Source organism: Podarcis pityusensis (genome assembly GCF_964106645.2).
Source record: "Podarcis pityusensis genome assembly, chromosome: 3".
Classification (NCBI taxonomy): domain Eukaryota; kingdom Metazoa; phylum Chordata; class Lepidosauria; order Squamata; family Lacertidae; genus Podarcis; species Podarcis pityusensis.
In genome coordinates this window covers 74,367,690-74,389,476 of record NC_138026.1, presented here as the reverse complement: position 1 = coordinate 74,389,476, position 21,787 = coordinate 74,367,690, and the positions used below count along the sequence as shown (strand labels likewise).

Genomic DNA, 21,787 nt, shown 5'->3' with positions numbered 1-21,787 from the left:
CTGACCCCTCTCGCTCTCCAGGCTTCAGGAAGCTATCAGCAAGCCTTGCGAGCCCGGCAGGAGATCCCGCCGGGCTCGCAAGGCTTGTGGGCGGCAGCCTGCAGCCCGAAGCACGGGGCAGGCTCCGGAGTGCACCCCGGGGTTTGGGCAGATATCGGGCAGCCCCACAAGCTCAGGGGACAGCGGGGAGGCGAAGCGCCGCCATCACGCTATTCCCCGACCTGGTTTGGAGGCTGGCGGTGGGGAGAAGCAAGCTTCTCCCCACCGCCAGCCCCACAAGCTTGGGGGACAACAGGGCAAGCCGCTGCCCCATGGAGGCTAGGGAGGCTGTCCCTGAAGGCAGAAGAGGGAGATGGAGTGCTCCGTCTCCCTCTTCTAGCTTGGGGATGGCTGCGGGGGGGGGGGATAAAATTTCCCCCCTTGATTTCCCCCCCAAAAAACTAGGTGCGCCCTATGGGCCGGTGCGCCCTATGGGGTGAAAAATACGGTATTGTGTATTTAGTTATCAATTTTCAATACAAAATGAAATTTCATTTTACCTGGGAGTTCCTTGGGTTGTACCAAGTCCGGTTGCTTCAGAGAATTCCCAGCGTACACAAACCACTCCTTTACTACAGGGTAGGTCCCATTGACATCTAAGGAAAAGAGAACTGGATCAATGAACCAATAAGAGAACTGACATTTTCCAATTGGAAGCATTTACTCTTTAAAGACACAAAAATACAGTGGTACCTTGGGTTAAGTACTTAATTCATTCCGGAGGTCCGTTCTTAACCTGAAACTGTTCTTAACCTGAAAGTACCACTTTAGCTAATGGGGCCTCCCGCTGCCGCCATGCGATTTCTGTTCTCATCCTGAAGCAAAGTTCTTAACCCGAGGTACTATTTCTGAGTTAGCAGAGTCTGTAACCTGAAGCATATGTAACCTGAAGCGTATGTAACCCAAGGTACCACTGTATAGATAAAGGCTGCAATCCCATATCCAAGGAACCACTGTATTTAATACCCTAATTATATACGTCGCATAGATGTGATACGACAAGACAGACAGCAGTAGGCACTGACTTACCTACCTCGGCAAGCCATGTAAGCTATCGTGACAGTGTTAAATAGAAGTTGCAATCCCATGCTAGTTTACAACCATGTTTTGGATGTGGATGTTTGAACCAAGTTTCATAGTAGCTTTGAAGCCTTTAGGTTAGCATATCGTTAAATTGCCCCAGTTCTGCTTTCCCTGCTTGCTCCCATATTTTGCATATTTTGTCAATTTGTCCGCAAACAAATGAAGTCTTCAAGACTCTCATATTTCTGCAGCAGACAATTCTTTGAAGGAAGTCCTTCTAATACAGCAAGGGTGGAGAACCTCTGGCCCACAGACCAAACGTGGCCCTCCAGGGCTCTCTATTTGGCCCGCAAGCCCGTTTTCAGGAAGCCACAACCACCTGTCCCACACCCGGCATCGTTATGTCAAGTGAATGACAGGTGGGTGGCCCTGCTCACCTGCCAACTTTGGCTTGGCAGGGGTGGAGGAGATAAAGACCTGGCTCTCTGGCAAGGAAAGGTTCCTCACCCTGAGATACAGAACAACTGTCTAGCCTAGCAGGATCAGGCCAACCACAGTGGTCAGGCAGATGCAACAATATACTGTAGAGTCTGTATCTGTACTGGAACTATCCTTCCCTGTTTTTATATTTGGAATTACAGTGGTACCTCGGGTTAAGTACTTAATTCGTTCCGGAGGTCTGTTCTTAACCTGAAACTGTTCTTAACCTGAAGCACCACATTAGCTAATGGGGCCTCCTGCTGCTGCCGTAGCACAATTTCTGTTCTCTTCATGAAGAAAAGTTCTTAACCCAAGGTACTATTTCTGGGTTAGCGGAGTCTGTAACCTGAAGCGTATGTAACCCAAGGTACCACTGTATTTTCAAATGTTTACATTGTTTTACATATGGAATTGTTTAAGCTGATATATATATATATATATATATATATGTATATATTGCAAGCTTTAAGTAAAAATAAATGGTTTGAATATTCTAAATTCTATTTCTGTGTTGACTGGCCAATGACCTTACAGTTCAGCCTGAATAACTGGTTTTTATTTTTTTTTTAAAGGAGGTAACACTTTGGGATCAATCCTCCAACCTAACTCACAATAGTTATTTCAACCCCTGAAGAAAACATCGCATTTTTTTCCAAACAACACAAACTTTCTGTGTTTTTTTAAAAAACCTACAAAGCTAGTCTAAACATAACCGTTTTGCTCTGCTTTCTGATCATTAACAGCTTTCATGACTGTTTTATTACCACACTAGTGGGGGGAACTAATCACCTTAAAAGGTTCAAAAATGCACCAAGATGTAAGTACACCCTGTTCTTATTCTTATTATTTCTAATGGCCTTCTCCTTACTAATTGCATGTAGAATGCCTACAGCATCAAGGCCTAAATTTCATACAGATGTGAGCCTCTCAAAAATGGATGTAGAGATTTCACATTTCAACAAAATATTTTGAGAAGCCTGTGAATAAAAATGTGACCCAGCTCACAATCTGGTGCCCTTCATATGTTTTGGACCAGAACTCCTTTCAGCCCTATCCAGTAGGACCAGTTACATTGCACTGAAATTCCAGCACAGCGTTTACCTTTTGCAGACTCCAGCAGAAGAGAATAGATATGCTGACGGGCAGGGAGAAAGATAAGTGCCTGTCCAGGAAGCTCTGTATCATCTTCATCTTCCAAAGTGTTGCTGCATTCATCCTCTCCACTGCACATGAAAGCGTATGCACGATTTTCAGCTCTCACAAATTTTTCTTTGGCTATCTGTTCACAAGAGACCCAGATATATTATTTGCTTTCACTGCTGTCACTTGGTATTTGTGATTCTTTTCTGTTTTACAGCAGTAGGATGCCACAAAAGATTTAGCACAAGAGAAGGGCAAATGAGCTCCTCTCCAAAAAACAAGTGTCTTGAGGTAATAAAGCAAATGATAATAATACAATATGCATGTATCACACACGTGTGCATAAGTCCAAGGTACAACAGGGCACTCATAACTATACAAAAAGAAACTTCAAGAGCTTAATTACCTGCAGGATCTCCTGATCTAAACACAGGGGCACTTCTTGTTCGATTGATGCCACTGAGCAATGTGAGAAGTCACAAGGAAGCCATGGAGACTGCTGCCCAGGCAGGAGATAAGACTCTATCCCACTGCAAAGTAGGGATTTGTCTGATTCCAAAGGCAACGTTTCTGCTAAAGCTATCAAACTACCATATGAACGCGAAATAGATGAAATATAGTTTGCCACGGCTAGAATCATGCTACTCCTTTGATTAGAGCCCTGGCTTTTTGCACAGTATGAAGCAACGCATTGATTGCGAAAACGTCTCATAACCTTTTCTGGTACTATGTATGTGCCAAGGATGCAGGCAAGAAGGGGGAGAGCTGTTGGATGGAGGCCCAACCTGCTGCAGAGATTCTGCCTTGAGAACATCACTGTATCTAGCCTGTCCAAGTGGAGCTCTTTGACAGAAAAATAGGGAGCAGTGTCAAAAATCAGATAGTCTGTGTCCTCTGCAAGAATCCCCATGCAGTTGTTATGCAGTGCATAAGACGCCACTTCATAGTCTGCCTCTCGCAGTGAACATATTGTCTCTTGACCAAGGGTCCTCAAGGCGGAGCGTGCAAAAGTAGCCAACCCAGATGGAATAAAGAACATTTCTTTCCCGGGCTGCTGCTTATAGGTCTTGATGAACCGAAAGATCTTGGCTATTTCTTTGCCATTATCCAATCTCCGCCTAACCCATTCACTTCGCTTTTTCGGCTCCACCAAACCATCAAAGTAAAACACAAGTTTGATACCAGCTGCTTTAAAGGTGTTTATGAAACGATCCAATACAGAAAGATATTCACGCCACTGGCCACCACAAACCCACGAATTTGCTGTGTACCACTTTCGAATACAACACATGGCATCTACCACAAGGACAGGAGTAGACCCAGGATACTTGCTGCGGTGCTCTTCTGCCACTACTTTCAGGTTTACCGCTGTACATGCACCCGGACAGTCATTGGTTACAAATGAATGCAAGCCCTTAACGCCCATATTGCAGCAATACGTAAAATTCAGTTTCTTCAAGAACCTAAAGAAACGAAACACATAAACAGTAAGACAAATCATTCTGGGGACAATTTCAATAAGGAAGGCTACCGTAAGAGGGGTGCAAGAAACGCCACACAAATCCACAGAACTGTAAAAGAGATCCATCGGCAAAAGGGTTGCTCTTCCATGGCACGCAGTGGATGCAACACATCTAGATTCCTGAGAGAAGGGACTGAAACAAACTTTCATCAATAACAGTTGGGGTCCAAAGAACCATCCAACTTTTTCCACATATTCAAAGAAGGTTAAGACTTGTGTTTCCCAAATGGCATCCTTAACTTTTGAAAGTGGAAGCTTTTGAAACTGGTCAGACTTTTGAAAGCAATTTGGTGATTTGGCATGGAGGATTTGCATGCCAAAAGTAGCTCTCTGGATCTTGGCCCATGTCTTTATCGTATCTCTGTCTCGGTTTCTTTCTCCCCATTGTACCCTTGCCACCAGCTGAAGGTAGAAAACCATCCTTCAGCTATAAGACCTAGCTTCCCACCCCACCTTTTAACGTTTGACATGTAAGCTAAATCTGGTGCACACACAGCCTTTTTCGTGGGTGCAGCCAGGATTTATGTTGGGGGGCAGGCTTTATGATAGGATGACAGAACCTTTGTTAGTTACATTCTTTTGATTTACTTGATTTGGCGGGGGGGTAGCTGCCCATGGTCTTTTTGGGTTGCACCCCATGATGGCATTAAGCAAGCAGTGCTTCCACTCACAAAAAACTGATTTTCAGTGACACTTCCTACACACTGCGCCTTTTAAATAGTCAGATAGATGCTTAAATAAATTAAATTACATGATTAAATTCATGGGCTCACAATGAGATGATATAAGTACTGTAATTGTATAAATACCAGAGGTACAGTCTCCTATCATTCAGGAGGAAAAAACTGTTTCCAAAATGCATATGGGAAATCAGAAAAGTGAAATTTGAACTAGCCATGATATAAAAAGAACCTCCCTTAAAAAATGAACTTTTATCTGCAATCCTACCCACACTAAGTAATAAGCCTAATTGAGCTCAATGAGACTTACCTCTGAGATGTGCTTTTTTTCTAAAAAAATGTTTAGGGGTACTCTCATTTTCCTACTCATATTGAAATACTGCCCCTCAATGAGGCCAAACTTAGATTCACAAATGTTTAGGGGTATGGGTACCCCTGCGTACCCCCAGAAAAAAAGCACTGCCTCTGAGTAGTATGTGCAGGATTACACAGTTAATAATGCAAGACTTTAGCTTCCTTTTTTACATTACTGAAAAGAAATTTCCCTTATTTCTAACACAAACAGTGAAGAAATACACTGCAAGTTTTAATTAGGCTGGTGTCTATCTTTCGCACGACTGATTTCTCACACTTTCAATTACAAAGCACCTACGAAGTGTTATATTCAGTACATGCTACTAAAATAAAGTGATTGTGGATTGCTAATTTTCCATTTTAAAAGCTGACAGTGGGTTTACTTTCTAACTTCATAGTTCAAAAATCCCAGCCCTTCATGTGCAATTTACAAGTTCCTTTTCATTGTAACACCAGAATATATTACTAAAACAGTGCAATGTCTACTCAGAATTAAGTCCCACTGAGTTCAATGGGACTTTCTCCCAGGCAAGAAGGTATAGGATTGCAGCCCAACACAATCTAAAACTAACATGAAATTACTTTTTCAGAGATGCTACTGAATGCCCTTCCTCGGGTGCACAGATTTATCTAACAGCCGCTGTAGCTTCTTTCTCAGTTAAATGAACACTCCCTGACAATTCTAAGATTTGCTATAACAAGCTTAACTGACGCCTCAAACCTTGTGCATAAAAGAGATTGGAAATTAAATACGGGCATATTTAAACTCTTCACAGAGCTGTGTCCAATGTTTCAGCTCATCATCACTAAAATGTCTCAAATACCTACAGAAACTACTATCATATAACTCCCGGTGACCTGAAACGGTGAAGGTGTGAGTGTCCTCCTCACCTGCCTCCCTTCCCTCAACCCAAATTTTCTCACACCCTCTCCTTTTTGGAGGATCCCTGGTAGGAAAAAAAATGCAGATTGAGGGAGAAGGCAGTGAGAATGTCCTATGGACAATGGAGGCAACAGGAAGCTTACTATCCACACCAGTGCCGGATTTACGTATAAGCTAAACAAGCTATAGCTTAGGGTCCCCTCTCTTGGTGGCCCCCAAAAAATTTAATGAAAAAAAACCTGGATGTAAATTTCCAAAATATAAGATAAAAAACAAATAAAATAAAACCTACATACAGCAACAGTGTTTTGTGTTGTGTAGGCTCCTATGTAGTAGGCCCCGCCTGCTAGCCTGCTCCCTAAAATAAGGTTACCAGACGTCCCTGTTTCCTGGGGACAGTCCCCAGATTTACAAATTAGTCCACTGAAAAAATTCATCTACACTGGTACCTCTAGTTGCAAACACAATCCGTTCCAGGGTGCTGTTCGCACCCCAAAAAGTTCGCAACTAGAGTGGCGCTTCTGAGCAAGCGTGGAGCGCGATAGAGCACTTCTGCGCATGTGTGAAGCGCGCAGAACGCTTCTGCACACACATGCAGCGTTCGCAAGCCGAAAAGACGCAACATGAACCTAACGCAACATGAGGTATGACTGTATTTAGTAGGAAGTTGAAAAGGGTCCCCGGATTCATTGAAAAAAATCTGGTACTCTTACCCTAAAATATCACTGGTTTGCTCATTTCTATCTATAGGGTGCCTACATTCTGCATGTGCAAATGGCTTTAGATACCTTTTAGGTCCATAAATTACCATATATTCAACACAAAACCAGTGACAATTTGTTGTTGGCAAAGGACAGCTGGACATATAAAGGGCCCAGTTACCTTCAGTAGCTTAGGGCCTCATCAAACCTAAATCCGGCCCTGATCCACATTAAGCAGTTATGGATGAGCTCTTGATGCTGCTACCTGTGAAAGCTGCCTATATTGTGACAAACTGGCAGATAAGGAGGACTGGCACTGCCAAAGACCCCACTATGAATAGCCAGTCCCCTAAATGGAGGTGGCACAACCTCTCAACAGAATTCCTTGTCCGAGAGGCTCACCAGGCCACCTGACTGTGCCCTTTCCTGGGCGCATACAGGCAACGACCTGCGTTGTGCCTTAAAGAGAGAAGCCACCCGCCCTCGCCCTCGCGCTGACAACGCCACTAACCGGCCTCCACTGCCGCCTCGGCTTCCTTTCGTACACCGACGCCAAGGGGCTACGGGCTGCACGCGTCTCTCGCAAAACTTCCGGTTCCCGGTGGCCTTTCTCAGAAGCCATATGCGGGGAGGAAAGACGTCGGAAATTAACGGTGCTTTAAAATAACTGGACCCTTTACGAGATGGGAGGTACGATATACGCTGTAAAATAAAAGGGTGCTGGCGTTTTATTTCAGCCTCGGCGTGAGCGCTCCCCTCTTCTACGCCTCACAGAAATCCCGGAGAGAGAAGTAAATTGTGAGAAAGGTTTTGCCTGCAGGATTTCAAAGTAATGTAACCTATACGCTCCCCTTTGGTTTCAGTGCAGGTCATACGCCGCCCCAAAAACAGAGAAACCAACAACAAGCGATCCAGGGTTAAAATTATATGGGGTGGAACAGGAACCCCATGTTGGCATTCAGAAATGCGGGACAGCCAGGCATTCAACAGGTACACGCCCCCTCTGCCCCCAGCCACGCAAATTTAGGGGTAGGGTAGTATTTCTGCATCTTGTGCAGCCTTGGGAAGGAACACTTTGGACTATTGCAATGCCCTCTACGTGGGGCCACATTTGAAGGTGACTAGGAAACTACAACTAATCCAGAACGCGGCAGACTGGGAGCGGACGCCGGGACCATATAACACCAGTCCTAAAGGATCTACACTGGCTCCCAGTACATTTCCAAGCACAATTCAAAGTGTGGGTGCTGACCTGTAATGCCCTAAATAGCTTTGGCCCACCAAAACTGTTGAGCTTTTTTTGCCTGGGTTTTTCCTGGCATTTTGCCCCCCTAACGCCCTTTTTACACCCGAAAACCGGAACATGTCAGGAATTTTCCCGATGTGTGGCACGCCTAAGCAGACACTGAGGTCCAGCGCTGAGGGCCTTCTGGCGGTTCCCTCACTGCGAGATGTGAGGTTACAGGGAACCAGGCAGAGGGCCATCTCGGCAGTGGCGCCCACCCATCCGATGCATAGCTGTCAACTTTCAGATTTGAAAATAAGGGATCAGCAGCCTCACCTGTCCCAGGGACAGTCTACAGGATATCTAACAATCCGGGATAGCAGCGGGAAGCAGCGGGAAATGGCGCTGGAATAAGGGAATTTCCCACAAAAAAAGGGAAGGTTGACAGCTATGATCAGATGTCAAGGAAATAAGCAACTATCTGACTTTTAGAAGACATCTGAAGGCAGCCCTGTTTAGGGAATGTTTGATGTTTGATCATGTTTTTAATATTCTGTTGGGAGCCGCCCAGAGTGGCTGGGGCATCCTAGTCAGATGGACAGCATATTATTATTATTATTATTATTATTATTACAAACCTTTCCCTGGTTCAAGCCCAACTCTGGATCTGTAATGCCAACACATTAGGCCAACACATTTCTGGCGATCCCTTGAACCCGCTGACAGGGCACAGCATCAAACACCCCACTCATGTGTATTCCAAAGTAAGCACCACAGGGCTTGACAGGGCTGGGCTTACTCCCAGGTAAGCATGTGGAGGATTACAGCCACACAGCCCAATTCTATGCATATATTTACATGCAAGGAACATCCGTCAAGTTTAATTGAGCTTGTTCCCTGGAAAAGCATGTTTAACAGTCCATGTGAGCCAATTTGGTGTAGCGGTTAGACTGTTAATTAGGCATAGGACCTGGGAGAGCAGCATTCAAATCCCACCTCAGTCATGAAGCATAGCAAGTGTCTTTGGACCAGCCACTGCCTCTCGACCTAAACTACCTTGCAAGGATGCTGTGCGAATGAAGTGGGGGGGGGGAGAGAGAAGCATGCATGACTCCTTATAGAGAATGTAAGTATCACCATATATAAATAGATGGATACTCAGAAGACAGCTGTGAGCAGACACAGGGCTGCAGCCTTCCACAGCCAAGTGAGGCCCGCTATGTTGGATGGGGCTTACTCCCTAAGCAATTGCAGCAACAGGAACTGGCACTTCTGCCCCTATTTAAGACCATCTCTGTGGGGTTAGACCAAAGGCTCCTCTGTTCTCACAGGGCTCAACAAGATGCCCCCAGGAAGCCCCCAAACAGGACCTGAGTGCAGCAAGGACCTTCCCTCCCCACTTGGGAGTCTCATCAACCAGCATTTAGAGGCATACAGCCTCCTCCGACAGTGGACATGGAAAATAGCCGCCGTGGCTAGTGGCCACTGATTTGACCAGCATTCATAGAATCATAGAACTGTATAGTTGGAGGGGACCCTGTGGGTCATCTAGTCCAACCCCTTGCAATGGAGGAATCCAGCACCATTCCAGAAGCTGAGAAGAGGAAGGAGCCCAAATCACGATTTATGCTTCAAGTCTCGTTGATAAAACAACTCTTAATTTCTCTGCTGCCTCCCTGCCCAGCTTCCTCCTCTCACCACTAGGCCGGCTGCCTTTTTTCCTACCTAAAACACCTCGAGTTCTATTCTGACAGGCAGCGAGGGAAGCAATTTCACGAAGGGAAATACAAAATCACGCCCCCCCCCCTCCTTCCCGAGTAGAGTATAATTCTGCCAAAGCACTGGAACGGAAAAGCACCTCTCTCTCTCTTTGCCCCAAAGTTTTACTACAATCCCCGTTTACTTCCTTTGCGTGGAATGCAACGGCGTCTAATGGCAGCCTGAAGTGAGCGCTGCGTGGAGCGCTTTCATTAATGAGCTATCTCTTTGCGAAAACGCCGGCGCCGCTTGGGAAAAGCGTGGAGAGAGAGAGCGCCGCGTACGCCATCCCGCCCGCAAGCCCGTTAGGATTTCTGCGGCGTCCTTTTTTTCTTATCTCTATGGTTCTTCCCGGACCGAGAAAGTGCGGGACTCGACCACGTGACCTCCCGCGGCCGGAGTCTCTTCCTCGAAGTTGGCGCCGCCCTCGCCGTGGAATAGAGGCGGAGCCGAGGAAGCCTCGAAGCGTAGAATGAATGGTAGAGCTGGAAGGGAGGGACCCCGAGGGGTCATCTAGTCCAACCCCCTGCAATGCAGGAATCTCAGCTAGATCATAGGATCGTAGATGCAGACGAGGAGGAGAATGGCGAAGAGAACTTGCGCAGGACAGGCTGGTAATACACGCAACTTGCGCAACTTTGAAGCCTCCTCATTTGCTGCCGCAGTAAGAGCACAAGGCCATCTCACGTGAGGCTTTCCGCGTGCGTATTGTTTGTTTCTCGTTTATTTCATGCAGTTGGCACTGAGGGGTCTCTGCTACAACTTATACCGCCCCATAAATCTTTTTCATCTTCTATATGTTTCATACCCCTCTTAATTTCTCACTGCGGGTTTTCTCTCCAATTGAAATGAAAGAGAAATATTCATATTTCTTCCATCCTTGATTAATCCTTGATTAAAACCAATATTGTCTACTGTTGTCATTCTTTAATACCAATTGTACCCTATAGTTAATGTTCGCAAATAATCAAACTTCATGCTAATTTGCTTCTTTTTCTGTCAAAAGGCAAACTTTTTTATGTCTTCTTTCTGTCTGCTAATTGCTAAGGCAGGGGACGTGGGGCAATACTATTAAAACTATAGGTGTCTCCTTAAATGTTCAATGAAATTGTTTTTAAAGATTTGTTTAAATGTCCCTCCTCTTTTCATCATCATCAACAACAACAATACTACCCTATTTTTGCTTCTGCTGCTTCTTTTTTATTGGGAATCTTTTCTCTGTGTCTCTTTCTTGGAGTTGGGCTTTAAAAAGATGGTTTCCTAGCAGCAGAATGCAGAAGGCCCATTCATATTACAATGGGCAGAGAGGAAAGAAAGAGGCTGGTTTGTTTAAACTGCTTCTGTCTTCATTCACAGTCTGATATCCATGGGCATTGTGCCGGCTACAATAGAACTAAAGGACGTATTGTGGCCGAAAACAAATCAAAACAGAAGAAGCAATGATCAGAGAAAAGAGTCATGCAACAAAATTGTCCCCAAAATCGAAGTCTTACATCTGAGATTTATGTTACCTTTTTGCTGCTTGGCCTATTGACCAGTGTTTCGAATAACCACTAGAGTTTAATAAACAAAGCCTCACATGGGAACTTTCATGATCATTTGCAAAAGGCAGAAAAGATGCAGCCAGGGTAGTGGGGGTTTTTTTTGTTCCTTTATCATTGTCCTCCTGGCCTTCAGGAGTTTTGCGTGGAAGAAGGGCACCGGTGGCTTTTCTTCAGCAGTGAGTCACATATGTTAAGTTTACAAAAAAAAATTAACTGGTTTGGGGCCTAAAATATGCCCTCTTTCTCTCTCACGGACACATATATATGCACCATAAGTCTGGATGATGAGCTCCTCTCTGAAGTTCTCTGGCATCACATGACCTACTTCAATCCGATAGGCAACAGGTGGAAGCTTGAATAACTTCACATATTTTTTCCGGGGGGGGGGAGGGAGGAGGGAAGGGGGCTCAATGGGGAGCCAATTGGAGGATTAGATCAGATGTTATTGCCAGTGGAAAAAATTAAACAGAGCAGTGCTCTGGGGAACACAGATTAATATATTTAGTGACTTTGCGTACACAAAGGCTTACCATTGTAACCACGTCTGAATGCCTGTGAATAGGATGGAACATATGCAGCCTGCCACCGCAGGTGCCCACATCTGTTATTCCCCAGGCAGATGCTCGCAGGGGGAAAAGGGGGAGCCCAGTTCAAAAGCAGGAGATCTGCCTCATCCCCAAACTCTTCTTTCACAACCACTTTCTGGAAAATGCTTGCTTTAAGTAAAATGCGTGGGGGGTGGGGAGAGATAAGAAGGAAGCGCTTAATAGGAAATAATATATTTGAAACAGGATAGAGCTGCACAAGAGACAGAAGGAAAAGAGACACGGCAGATAATAAGCAGCAAATATGTGGCTTTTTCTAATGCTGCAATGCTGCATTCGCTTATTTTGCAAACAGTTCCACTGGGCTCTGCAGGACTTGCTTTCAAGCAAATCTATTTAGGATTGAGGTGTTTTGAACTGCCGATTAAATCCAAGGCCTAAAAAGAGCTGATACAAAATTTGAATGGTGGTTAACCATAGTAATACAGTAAACATACCGTATTTTTCCATGTATAAGACTAGGGGTTTTTTTTTTACCAAAACTTAGGTTGAAAATTGGGGCTCATCTTATACACAGGTAGTGCTGAGGGGTGTTTTCTTAATTTGGAGTCCCCCGAAATAGGGGGTGTCTTATACATGGGGGCATCTTATACACTAAAAAACACGGCACTTTGGAATGCAATTGATAATTGGCGTTTCAAGGCAGATGTCTAGCTGGAAATGAGACGGAGACATTTTATTACTTAATAAAATATTCCTAGACATTTTACTTACTAAAAAATTTATGTACTGCTTTTGACATATGTACCAAAGTAGTGTACATAAACTACACTGAAGTGTTTTTTGTCAGCGGCAAATGTTAATATTAAATCTTTAGATGGAATTATATGGCAAACAGAGCATGTAACCCCTGTCTCATTCATCCTTATTAGGGTGTCTGGGGTGTATTACTTTATGGTGTCAGGATTCAAGCCCCAACCTGCAACCTCTTATACAGATACAGGGGTAATAGCGGCAGTTACTTTTGAAAGAGAGGAACTCTGCACATGCTTGGAGGAATATTGCCGTGTTCTACGTACCAACAACAGGCCCCAGAGCCAAATTAAGAGACTTGTGCCCACATTATTTTAAAGTAAGCGTCACTGAGTTCAAGTGAGGTTCACTTCCAGGTAATCAAGGATAGGAGCCAACTGCATTGTTTGTTTAGTTATTTATTTGAAATATTTAAATTTACCTAGTGACTGAAGTTCTCAAGGCTGTTTACAATGCATTCAAGATACAATGAAACAGGCAGTCAGCATATTAAGAGTCCTGGGCACTGGACTGGCTAGTGCCTTGTTTGCTTCCAGGGAAAAGGCACATGTTGGGCAAAAATATTTCTGCTTAATAGCCTGGTTCTTTCCTTGAAAGTCCTGTTGGACAAACGGCCACTTCTGAGTCAACATGCATAGAGGATTTGGCTGAAGCACATAGTTGAAATGATGGAATTGGCTACTGCAAGTTGTAGTAATGACCTGCGGGGAAAGCACTGTTCCACTCCTTTCCCCCCTCTCCCCCCTCCCAGGCATTGGGCTGGCCACTATGAGAACAGAGTGCTGGACCCTTGAACTGCTCCAGCAGGGCTCTTTTGATGTTCTTCTGTTCTACTGGATATAATGGGACTTGCTTCTAAGCCAGTGGTTAAGATAACAGTCTTCCTTGCAGAGCATCAATTGCATCCCCCACCCCACTGTTCTGAGCCACGAAGGCCGCTGCAAAGAAACCATCTCTGTCCACCCATTAAGAGTCCTAAGCATGCAGCAGGCACTGTGTTCTCAGTCCAGCCACCATGTACTGCTTTTCTGCATGGGTGTAAGGATCAGGCCCAACCTCACGTCACCACTTAACACAGCCCATGACATCATTCCATTCTCTCTAGGTAATGAATGGCTGGTCCTTTTGTTGTTCTAATCCTGTTCTCTTTGCCTTATGCAAAACTGGTTAGTTTTGTTTTGCATCCAGGGTGGAAAAGGGCAGTTCCAATATTGCCTTGCTCTACAGCCACAATAGCCAGCTTCACACCGTTTAAATGTGGCACCAAAGAGGAACGTTTAGTGGGAAACAGAAATACGTCAGGACAGCAAAAGGATTTAAGTGTTTGGAAACTTGTGCAGATCCGTTTCAGAGTAAACGAGACTAAAATTATTTGTTGGAGGGAGTTTTGCAAAATGGGTTTTTTACTTTTACTTAGACCTTATGTCCTGATCCTAAGCATCTTGGAAGAGAATTGATCCTTGTTTCAACCACTTACTTTTGGGATAGGGCCTTGTTGTGGGTACATTTTTACGTGCCCATACTTAGAATATAATTTGTAATGCATATTCAATAAGGTGTCTTGAATAGTCTGCCTTTTAAAAAAATGTAACACAAATGTAAAACCAACATGGTCTAGAATGTCGGTTCGTTGACAAACGTTTTTCTGCCTTTTATCTCACTTTAACAATATTCACATGTGCCTGAGAGTAGCTTCAGGTAGGCTCAAAGGCGCTTTGGTGTCAAGTGTGAAAATTCCTTTGGTATTTGTGCTTGAACAAACCAAAGGCATTTTCACACATGACACCCTAAAAATTGCTTTTGAGTTCCTTTCACTATTTGTGCGCATATTGTTAATGCAGGAAAGAAAGCAAAAGATGGACCATTTAAATTATATGTTGCCTTGTTGAAAAAACAATCAAAATTATATCTATATATTTTTATATAATATGTGTTTGTGTTTGTGTATGCCTATTTGTGTGTATATCATGTAGCCACTGTAGGTTTAACATTCACATTGCAAAGATGGGAAATGCAAAAAAAGCAACTTTTGTCCTTTCGTATGACTTGCATGAAAGTACATTACTGCTTTCCAGGAATTAAACTCAGGATTGAATTTAGTAACATTTTTAAAAAATGGCTTATAAATTTCTTCCTATGTCCTTTGTTTATGTGTATTTCAAAGGTGTGGTAATCAAGACAATTGGCTGTGGATTACTTATCCTTTAATAACAGCCTCTTGTGGCTTTTTCCTTCTATAAGATGACAAGTACCGTATGTGAAAGGGGCCAAGGCTGAATATTTGACCATCCTGATCATGAATTGGAGAGGAGGTTAAGACAGGATGAACTGGAAGGTAACCAGTCCGCATTCAGTGACATTGAATATGCATCTTGGTTACTGCATGATAAGAAATCCAGAGTAAACGATACGGCGATACAACACCTGCCTCAAAGCCCCACCTTTTCATTGTGACAGGTCAAAGGAAGGATTATTTATGACTACTTGGTGGCGAACAAAATGCACTCTGCACACACTAGGATTACAGTGGTACCTCGGGTTAAATACTTAATTCGTTCCGGAGGTTCGTACTTAACCTGAAACTGTTCTTGACCTGAAGCACCACTTTAGCTAATGGGGCCTCCTGCTGCTGCCGTGCCGCCGGAGCACAATTTCTGTTCTCATCCTGAAGCAAAGTTCTTAACCTGAAGCACTATTTCTGGGTTAGCGGAGTCTGTAACCTGAAGCATATGTAACCTGAAGCGTCTGTAACCCGAGGTACCACTGTACTTCCTCTCATATCAGAATACTGAGGCCTAACTTGAAGGACGGGTTCCACTAGCTAGAATCCATGCCTGTGTTCACACATGCTTATTTCTCACTGCTTTGCACGAAGTGGTGGACTGAGAGGACAGATGTTGTGTCTTGTCCCATGAATTGTCCCAGAGCTGATGGCCTGCTTTTTGTTCTTTTAAAATGACTCCACAAACCCCCTCCACTAACTAAACTCAACCCTCCTTTCTGATGTGATAGCTTAGGATACTCAGGAGATACTTGATGCTCAGGCGAATCCCGAAATAATAATAAAAGAAGCCACTCCCGCCCCGCCTGCAATCTGAAATGCTACAGCTCAGAATTCTATCGCTGCCTAACGCGTGGGAGGGCGCCCATCCTGCTGGAGGGCGCAGTTCTTCGTGACCCAATGGGCTCCGTTCACGCTTCCCCGGAGCGAAGGTTTCCTCTCCCCGCCCACCCGGGAGGGGGGGAGAAGCGATGCGCGCGCATCCCGCGGGGATCAGCTCTAAACCTTTGGTCGTGTGGATGCTGTAATTCAGGGACGTCGTCCTAGACACGTGTCTCTCAATTTCTTTTGGCGACCCTGCGGGGAAATCTTACGTTGGGGAGCTATGGGCTCCCTCGTTCTCTCTCTCTCTCTCTCTCTCTCTCTCTCTCTCTCTCTCTAATCTCCTCGGCCCATCGCGGCTGGCTTTATTTGCACTAAGGCCCCGGCAGATGTTCCATGGGCAGACATCGGCACGCGACTGACCTCAGCCCCTCGCAAGAATATTCAACCAATAATCCTTTCCAGTTCGAGGAGGGAGGCTAGGGAGGCAGGGGAAAGGCAGCAAGAGGAGAGCCTGTCCCAGCAGATCTCTAGCAGCCAAAACGTACAAGATACCAAAGGGCGGGGGGGGGGGTTGGGGGATTGGTGGTGGGGGGGGAGGCCAAGAAAGAAATAACTCGGGTATAACCAAGCGATAGAAACTGCCCCCCTTCCCTTCGAGTGAGCGTCCCGGTCGGTCTTGGAGGCCTTTCTCTCCCCCCACCCCACCCCGCCCCCCACCTCATTTTCAATCAAGTCCAACCCCACATGTTGGGGCCACGATCAGATTTGCCCAGGGAAGGGGCTGGGAAGAGCAGCTGGCTGCAGCAATCTGATCGGAGAGACAAAGGAATGCCCCGTCGGTTCTGGGATCCCAGGTAAACACACAAGCTTTGTGATGAAAATGAGAGGCGAGGAGAGGGCCGGAGCAGATGATTTGCGATTTGAAAAAGGAGGGGGGAGAAGAGCGGAGGGGGAGGGGAGCCCCCGAGCTGCTGCTTATCTATCATCTGGCTTCTCTGTGTGCCAGCTGAGCCACGCGACTGGCCCTTTCTTATTCTAATCAGCACATGCCTTTGCAACTTTCGACAGACCTGCGGGAGAAACTTCTGAAGAATTAAGACTCCTCTCTTTTTAAAAAAGGAGGAGGAAAGGCATGTTCCCAACATGTATGTTTGAGCAATAGTTCGGCTGGAACTGCCAGACTCCTCTTTGGACACCCCCAAGCCCCAAACAAGCCGTCTCTGCTTTCCACCCACTTCATTTTTGTGTTGTGGTGTGTGAAAGGCTGGGGTTGCAATGGCACAAGTCTCAGGAGAGCAGGAGAGGAATCCTTTCCCACATTAATTCTCCGTGGCCTGTACATGTTAAGCAGAAGGGGGAGAGGTGGGGGGAGCAGGGAGGGGGCAGTGGAGCGATGAGTAAAAAGTATTCCACGTTAGAAAAGGAAAAGAGTTTTGTCTGGATGCAAGAAATGACATTATAGTTATATAAGAGTGATGTGGCTGCACAGCTCGATCCAATGGAAGGCCCGCACTCAATGTAATGCCCCCTCCTCGTCAAAATACGTGTAGGATCGCAGCCTGAACTCTGAACAAGATTCGCTTCCCAGTAGGAATAAGGTCGGGCTGCGCCGCGTGCAGACATAACTTTGCGCGCGTTTTCTTCGCATCCAAATGGTGCGCCCTCCGTTTTACCAACTGGGGCAGGTACTTGCGCAGACACAAAAACAACCCACAGCGAGCGCTGTGGGTTGTTTTTGTGTGTACGAGTGTCTCTTCTTCCAAATCACACCCCTGGCCCTACACAGCATTCCTGAAGTTCATTTGCTCTCGGATCAAGCAGGTGAAAAAGACGCCAGAGCTGATAGTGTCCAGAATCCGTTTTAGTGACACGTCACTTTAGGTTGATCAAGAGTTTACCTTTTCTCCTGCAAACCTTCAATCCGGATTATTAGCGCTACAATCTTATACACACCCCTGAATTCAACGGGACTCACTTAACAGGGCCTCTAGGGAAGGCACTCCCACCCTATGATGCCGTTATGTAATTGTATGCTCTGGCTCTATAGGTTTTCATCTTAGAGGATGTCTATTGCTTTGCTTTTTTTCAGAATAGGTAAATTAACCCTGATGAGGGTTGGGGCTCTTCCTGTCCATTCTGCTGTGCCGAGTGATTTCTGCTCCCAAGTCCTGCCTTGACTGCATCACTGAGGTGACCATTCACCACGGGGAAGTGGGCAAGGGGTTATTCCGCATTTGTGGAGTCGGAACAGGCTCGTGTGATCTTTCGGGCGGCTAACGGTTCTTCCGTGAACTTCTAAGCCAAACTTAAAAGCGCCCGATTTTTAACGATGGGGCATTGTGTTGGGAGGGGCCTCGGGACTCTCGGTGGCTTTTTCTTACCACAGACGTACGAGGCTGCCCCTCTGAATTGGCATCCCGGGCGTCTCCTTACCCCACCTGTGAGACAGGTGAGGTCGAGCGACGTCCCGGGGGCTTCCTCCACCGCCAGATCGGGCACCCACCACCAGGCGCGTCCCGCCCCTCCCAGCCACACCCGAACCCAAGTGCAAAGGCGTGGCAAGACCTCGCCTGCCCGTCTAAGGCGCAACTGCGATGCACCTGGTGGCAGCAGCCTGGCATTTCCATCATTCAGTCTGCGCACCACTGATATTATTGGCAGGAGGGAAGCAAATGCTGGCATGCAGAGCAAATGCATGCAAAGCAAATAATAGAATCGTTGAGCTGGAAGGGACTCTGAGGATCATCTAGTCCAACCCCCTGCAATGCAGGAATCATATACTCAGCTACTGAGCTAAAACCTTTCCCAATAATAATAATAATAATAATAATAATTTTTTTATTTGTACCCCGCCCATCTGGCTGGGCCTCCCCAGCCACTCTGGGCAACCTCCAACAAAGATTAAAAATACAATAAAATGTCACACATTAAAAACTTCCCAATACGCTCGCTCTCTCTCTCTCTCTCTCTCTCTGGTAAGTTGTTTTGATTTCAGTGAGGTTTTCTTGTCCACCGCACCACAATTTGAAGATAACAAACAAGGGGAGGGGCTATTTATTTATTTATTTATTGCATTAAATCCTACCATTCCTCCTGGGAGCTTCAACACATATCTTCCGCACCTCAATCTCATCCTCACAGCAACTTTTGGGGGGATGTCAGGCTGAGAGAGAATTGGGCTCAGGGTCGCCCAATTAGTTTCACGGAGCAATAGGGATTTGAACTTGCGTCTCCCTGGTTCTCACCTGACTAGGCCACCTGACGGCTGCTGCTGCTGCAGAGAATCGACTAGCGTTATAATGAACCCCGATGCTGAGAGGGGAACGGGCAAGGATCCCCCTCACTCAGGTGACGTCGGCCTTTACCCTGAGTTTGCAACCCTGAGATCCGGACCTGTTGTGGTTCCACAAAGTACTGTATCCTTTGGGTCTGCATCCCTTCTCCCCCGTCAGGAGGGGGGGGGGATCCAGAAAGGCTCGTTTCGTGCCTTTTTTACTCAAGCGGCACCGAGGGGAGACTGGCAGGTGACACTGAGCCACGACAGACATAACATCTCGCAGACAAACGTCTCGCGTGACGCGCGTTCCGGTGGAGCCAGACAGCGCAGGCATTCGGCAACCAAATTGCGCGCATGCATGTACGAACTGGCCCCTGACTATCGAATCTCTGGCTGGATCCAGCCAGCTCGAGGGATTCACTGCCACAAGATGCGAGGGTGGTGGTCTCTAGCACCGACGTCCTTAAAACAGGGGGAGGCATTTGTGGGGGAGGGAAGGGCGCGACGGGGACCCTTGGTCTGCTCCAACAGCCAGCAGGCGTGCGCTTCCCTCGGCCCTTCCAAAGGCTTCCTCGGAAGCCTTTTCTTCCTACCGGAGCCCCCCAAGCTGCTTAGGGTCCTGCCCTGGCGGAAGTTACAAGGACCCACGTCGCTCTGCCCTCGGATCGCAATCTCTTTCGAGATCGTCCGGAGACAAAACGAGAAGTTTCCCCAAGAAAAGGAAAAGCAGAGAAGCTTTTTCGAGGGCAGGGAGCCGCAGCTTCCCACTCACGCATCCCACCCCCCTCCCACACACTTTATAATCCCCCCCTTTTTTTTTTTTGCAGGGACAAATTCTCCTTGTCTCCCGCTAATGTCTCCTCCGCTGGCTAATGAGCTCGGCGTTGTACAGTAAATTTGCTGAGGAATCAAAAAGTATTTAAAAAGGGGTTGCGGCGCGGCCTTAATGAGGAAGGTAAGGATTTATGGCCTTTTCTGCTGCCGTCTTCCCAAGCGCCGCAAATAAAAACGACGGGGTGGGTGGGGGGGAATGAAGGATAAAGTCCATTCAACATACTTCTAACTTAAGCTGCCTTTGCTGGGTGGGGGGTGGGGAGAGAGAGAGAGAGAGAGAGAGAGAGAGAGAGAGAGAGAGAGAGAAATCCTCCTCCGGGACTGGAAGTGTGAGAGAGGGGAGTATAGAGACACGCAGGAACTGGGAGTGAAAAAACGCCATTTGGTTCGGAGCAGATGGCTGGCTAGGGGGTTGATCGCGTCTAAAGGCGTGTCATCCCCCTTCAGCTCGAATCCCTGAGGGCTCCCCTTGTCTTCAAAATCAATGAAAATTAAAGCGCAGAGAAAGGATGAATGGTTAGACCTCGAGTCCCTCCTTTGTTCGGCCCAGCTACTGGTGGGCAGGAGTTAAACTACAACAGCCTCCTATAGAAACACTTAAGTTAAACAGTCTCCCCGTTAGCACAGCAGCATCTGAAAGAGAAGGGGGGGGGGAAGGACACACAAGCAAGGAATCGGGGCGGGGGGGGGGAGAGAAGGAGGAGGAGGAGGGGAGAGTCAAGAAAAGGAACTTTCTGCTTGATTTCCCCGATACAGAATCGCGTGGCATAAATTAAGTTGGAAGAGAATAAGCGCTTTGGGCAGGATTCTGACGGATTTTACGACGCCTTTCAGTTCCGCTTTGCGGGCCTAATCGAGAAATCTGCACCGCGTCAGTTTAACAAATCCTTGAGAGCGAAGGGAGGGTGGTTTAAAAGATTCGGAGAGACTTTGGGGGTTCTTTGGGGAAGGGTGGGGGAATCCAGGGGAAAGGGAAGGGTTTCAGCCCCTGCGCGTGTTTAACTTTTGATTCCCACTCCTTCCAAAACAGGAATGTAAATGAGCGAAACCCCCCCCTCCCCACTCGCCTTTCCAAGCTGAATCTACAGTGGATCCTAAATCTGCAAATCCAGCAAAGGGAGAATTCCATCACCCGCTCCTTCTCTCCCTCCTCCCTAGGTCACAATGTTGGCAAATGCCTTAGAAAAAACTATAGGGAGCTTCTCTTGCGCAAGACATGAATGGGAATGAGGCTTGAGAAGTCTTAAAAAAAAATAGATTGCACTCCAGCCTGACTGATAGTTGGCAAGAGAATGCATTGGTTACACAGCTCAAGCTGGTGGTGATATATACACATACACATTGTACTTCATCTCATTTGTGGTTCCCAAAGAAAGTGCAGTACAGAGGAATGGGGGAAGGCAGGGCATTATGGAACAGCATTTTACTGTCCTCTTGTCCACACCTGTCCATTCCTCTTGGTTGCTGTCCCAAGAGATAACTGCTGCAATGACTTCTGGAAATCTATAAGCTTCCTGGAAGCAATAAGCTACAGCATCATTATTGCAATTTTATTCCAGTTTGTGGGACTGGGCCGAAGGAGAGAGGAGCTCTCGCATGCACAAGCCAACCAGATCCAGAATAAACAGTATAAAACCATACTGTATGTGATGAATATACATCTGGAGAAAGATGCATCTAAACGTCACTCTGGATTTAAATGGGAGCATGCAGGTTTTTCAACCGATTGTTTCAAAATCATATGTCATCATCATCTCCCTCCTCCCCTTAAACTGCCCAGGTGACATGTGTGCCAGTTCTAAACAGGTCATGGTGAAACAAAATCCACTGCAGCCAGTGAGATTGTTTCCACTAGTGTATTTA

The 21,787-nt window shown here is 46.3% G+C and overlaps 1 protein-coding gene and 1 long non-coding RNA gene across 5 annotated transcripts in view; one reads left to right on the top strand and one right to left on the bottom strand.

Moving 5' to 3' along the window:
- The window catches only part of FAM120B (family with sequence similarity 120 member B), a 37,337-nt gene extending 29,940 nt beyond the window's left edge, over positions 1–7,397 (bottom strand). For 2 of the 4 annotated variants that reach the window (XM_080998633.1, XM_080998630.1), the window contains exons 1-4: positions 7,334–7,397; positions 3,089–4,145; positions 2,644–2,821; positions 540–635 (exon numbers count right to left, since the gene is read on the bottom strand). In XM_080998633.1, coding sequence (XP_080854759.1) covers positions 540–635; positions 2,644–2,821; positions 3,089–4,108 — 1,294 coding nt within the window. In that variant the 5' untranslated portion in view covers positions 4,109–4,145; positions 7,334–7,397. The other 2 variants (XM_080998631.1, XM_080998632.1) reach the window with 2 other exon arrangements.
- Positions 7,398–16,643: 9,246 nt separating this feature from the next.
- LOC308472539 lies at positions 16,644–19,950 on the top strand. Its single transcript, XR_013983567.1, has 3 exons — positions 16,644–16,667; positions 19,067–19,224; positions 19,918–19,950. It is a non-coding gene; the product is annotated as an uncharacterized lncRNA (long non-coding RNA).
- Positions 19,951–21,787: the final 1,837 nt, after the last annotated feature.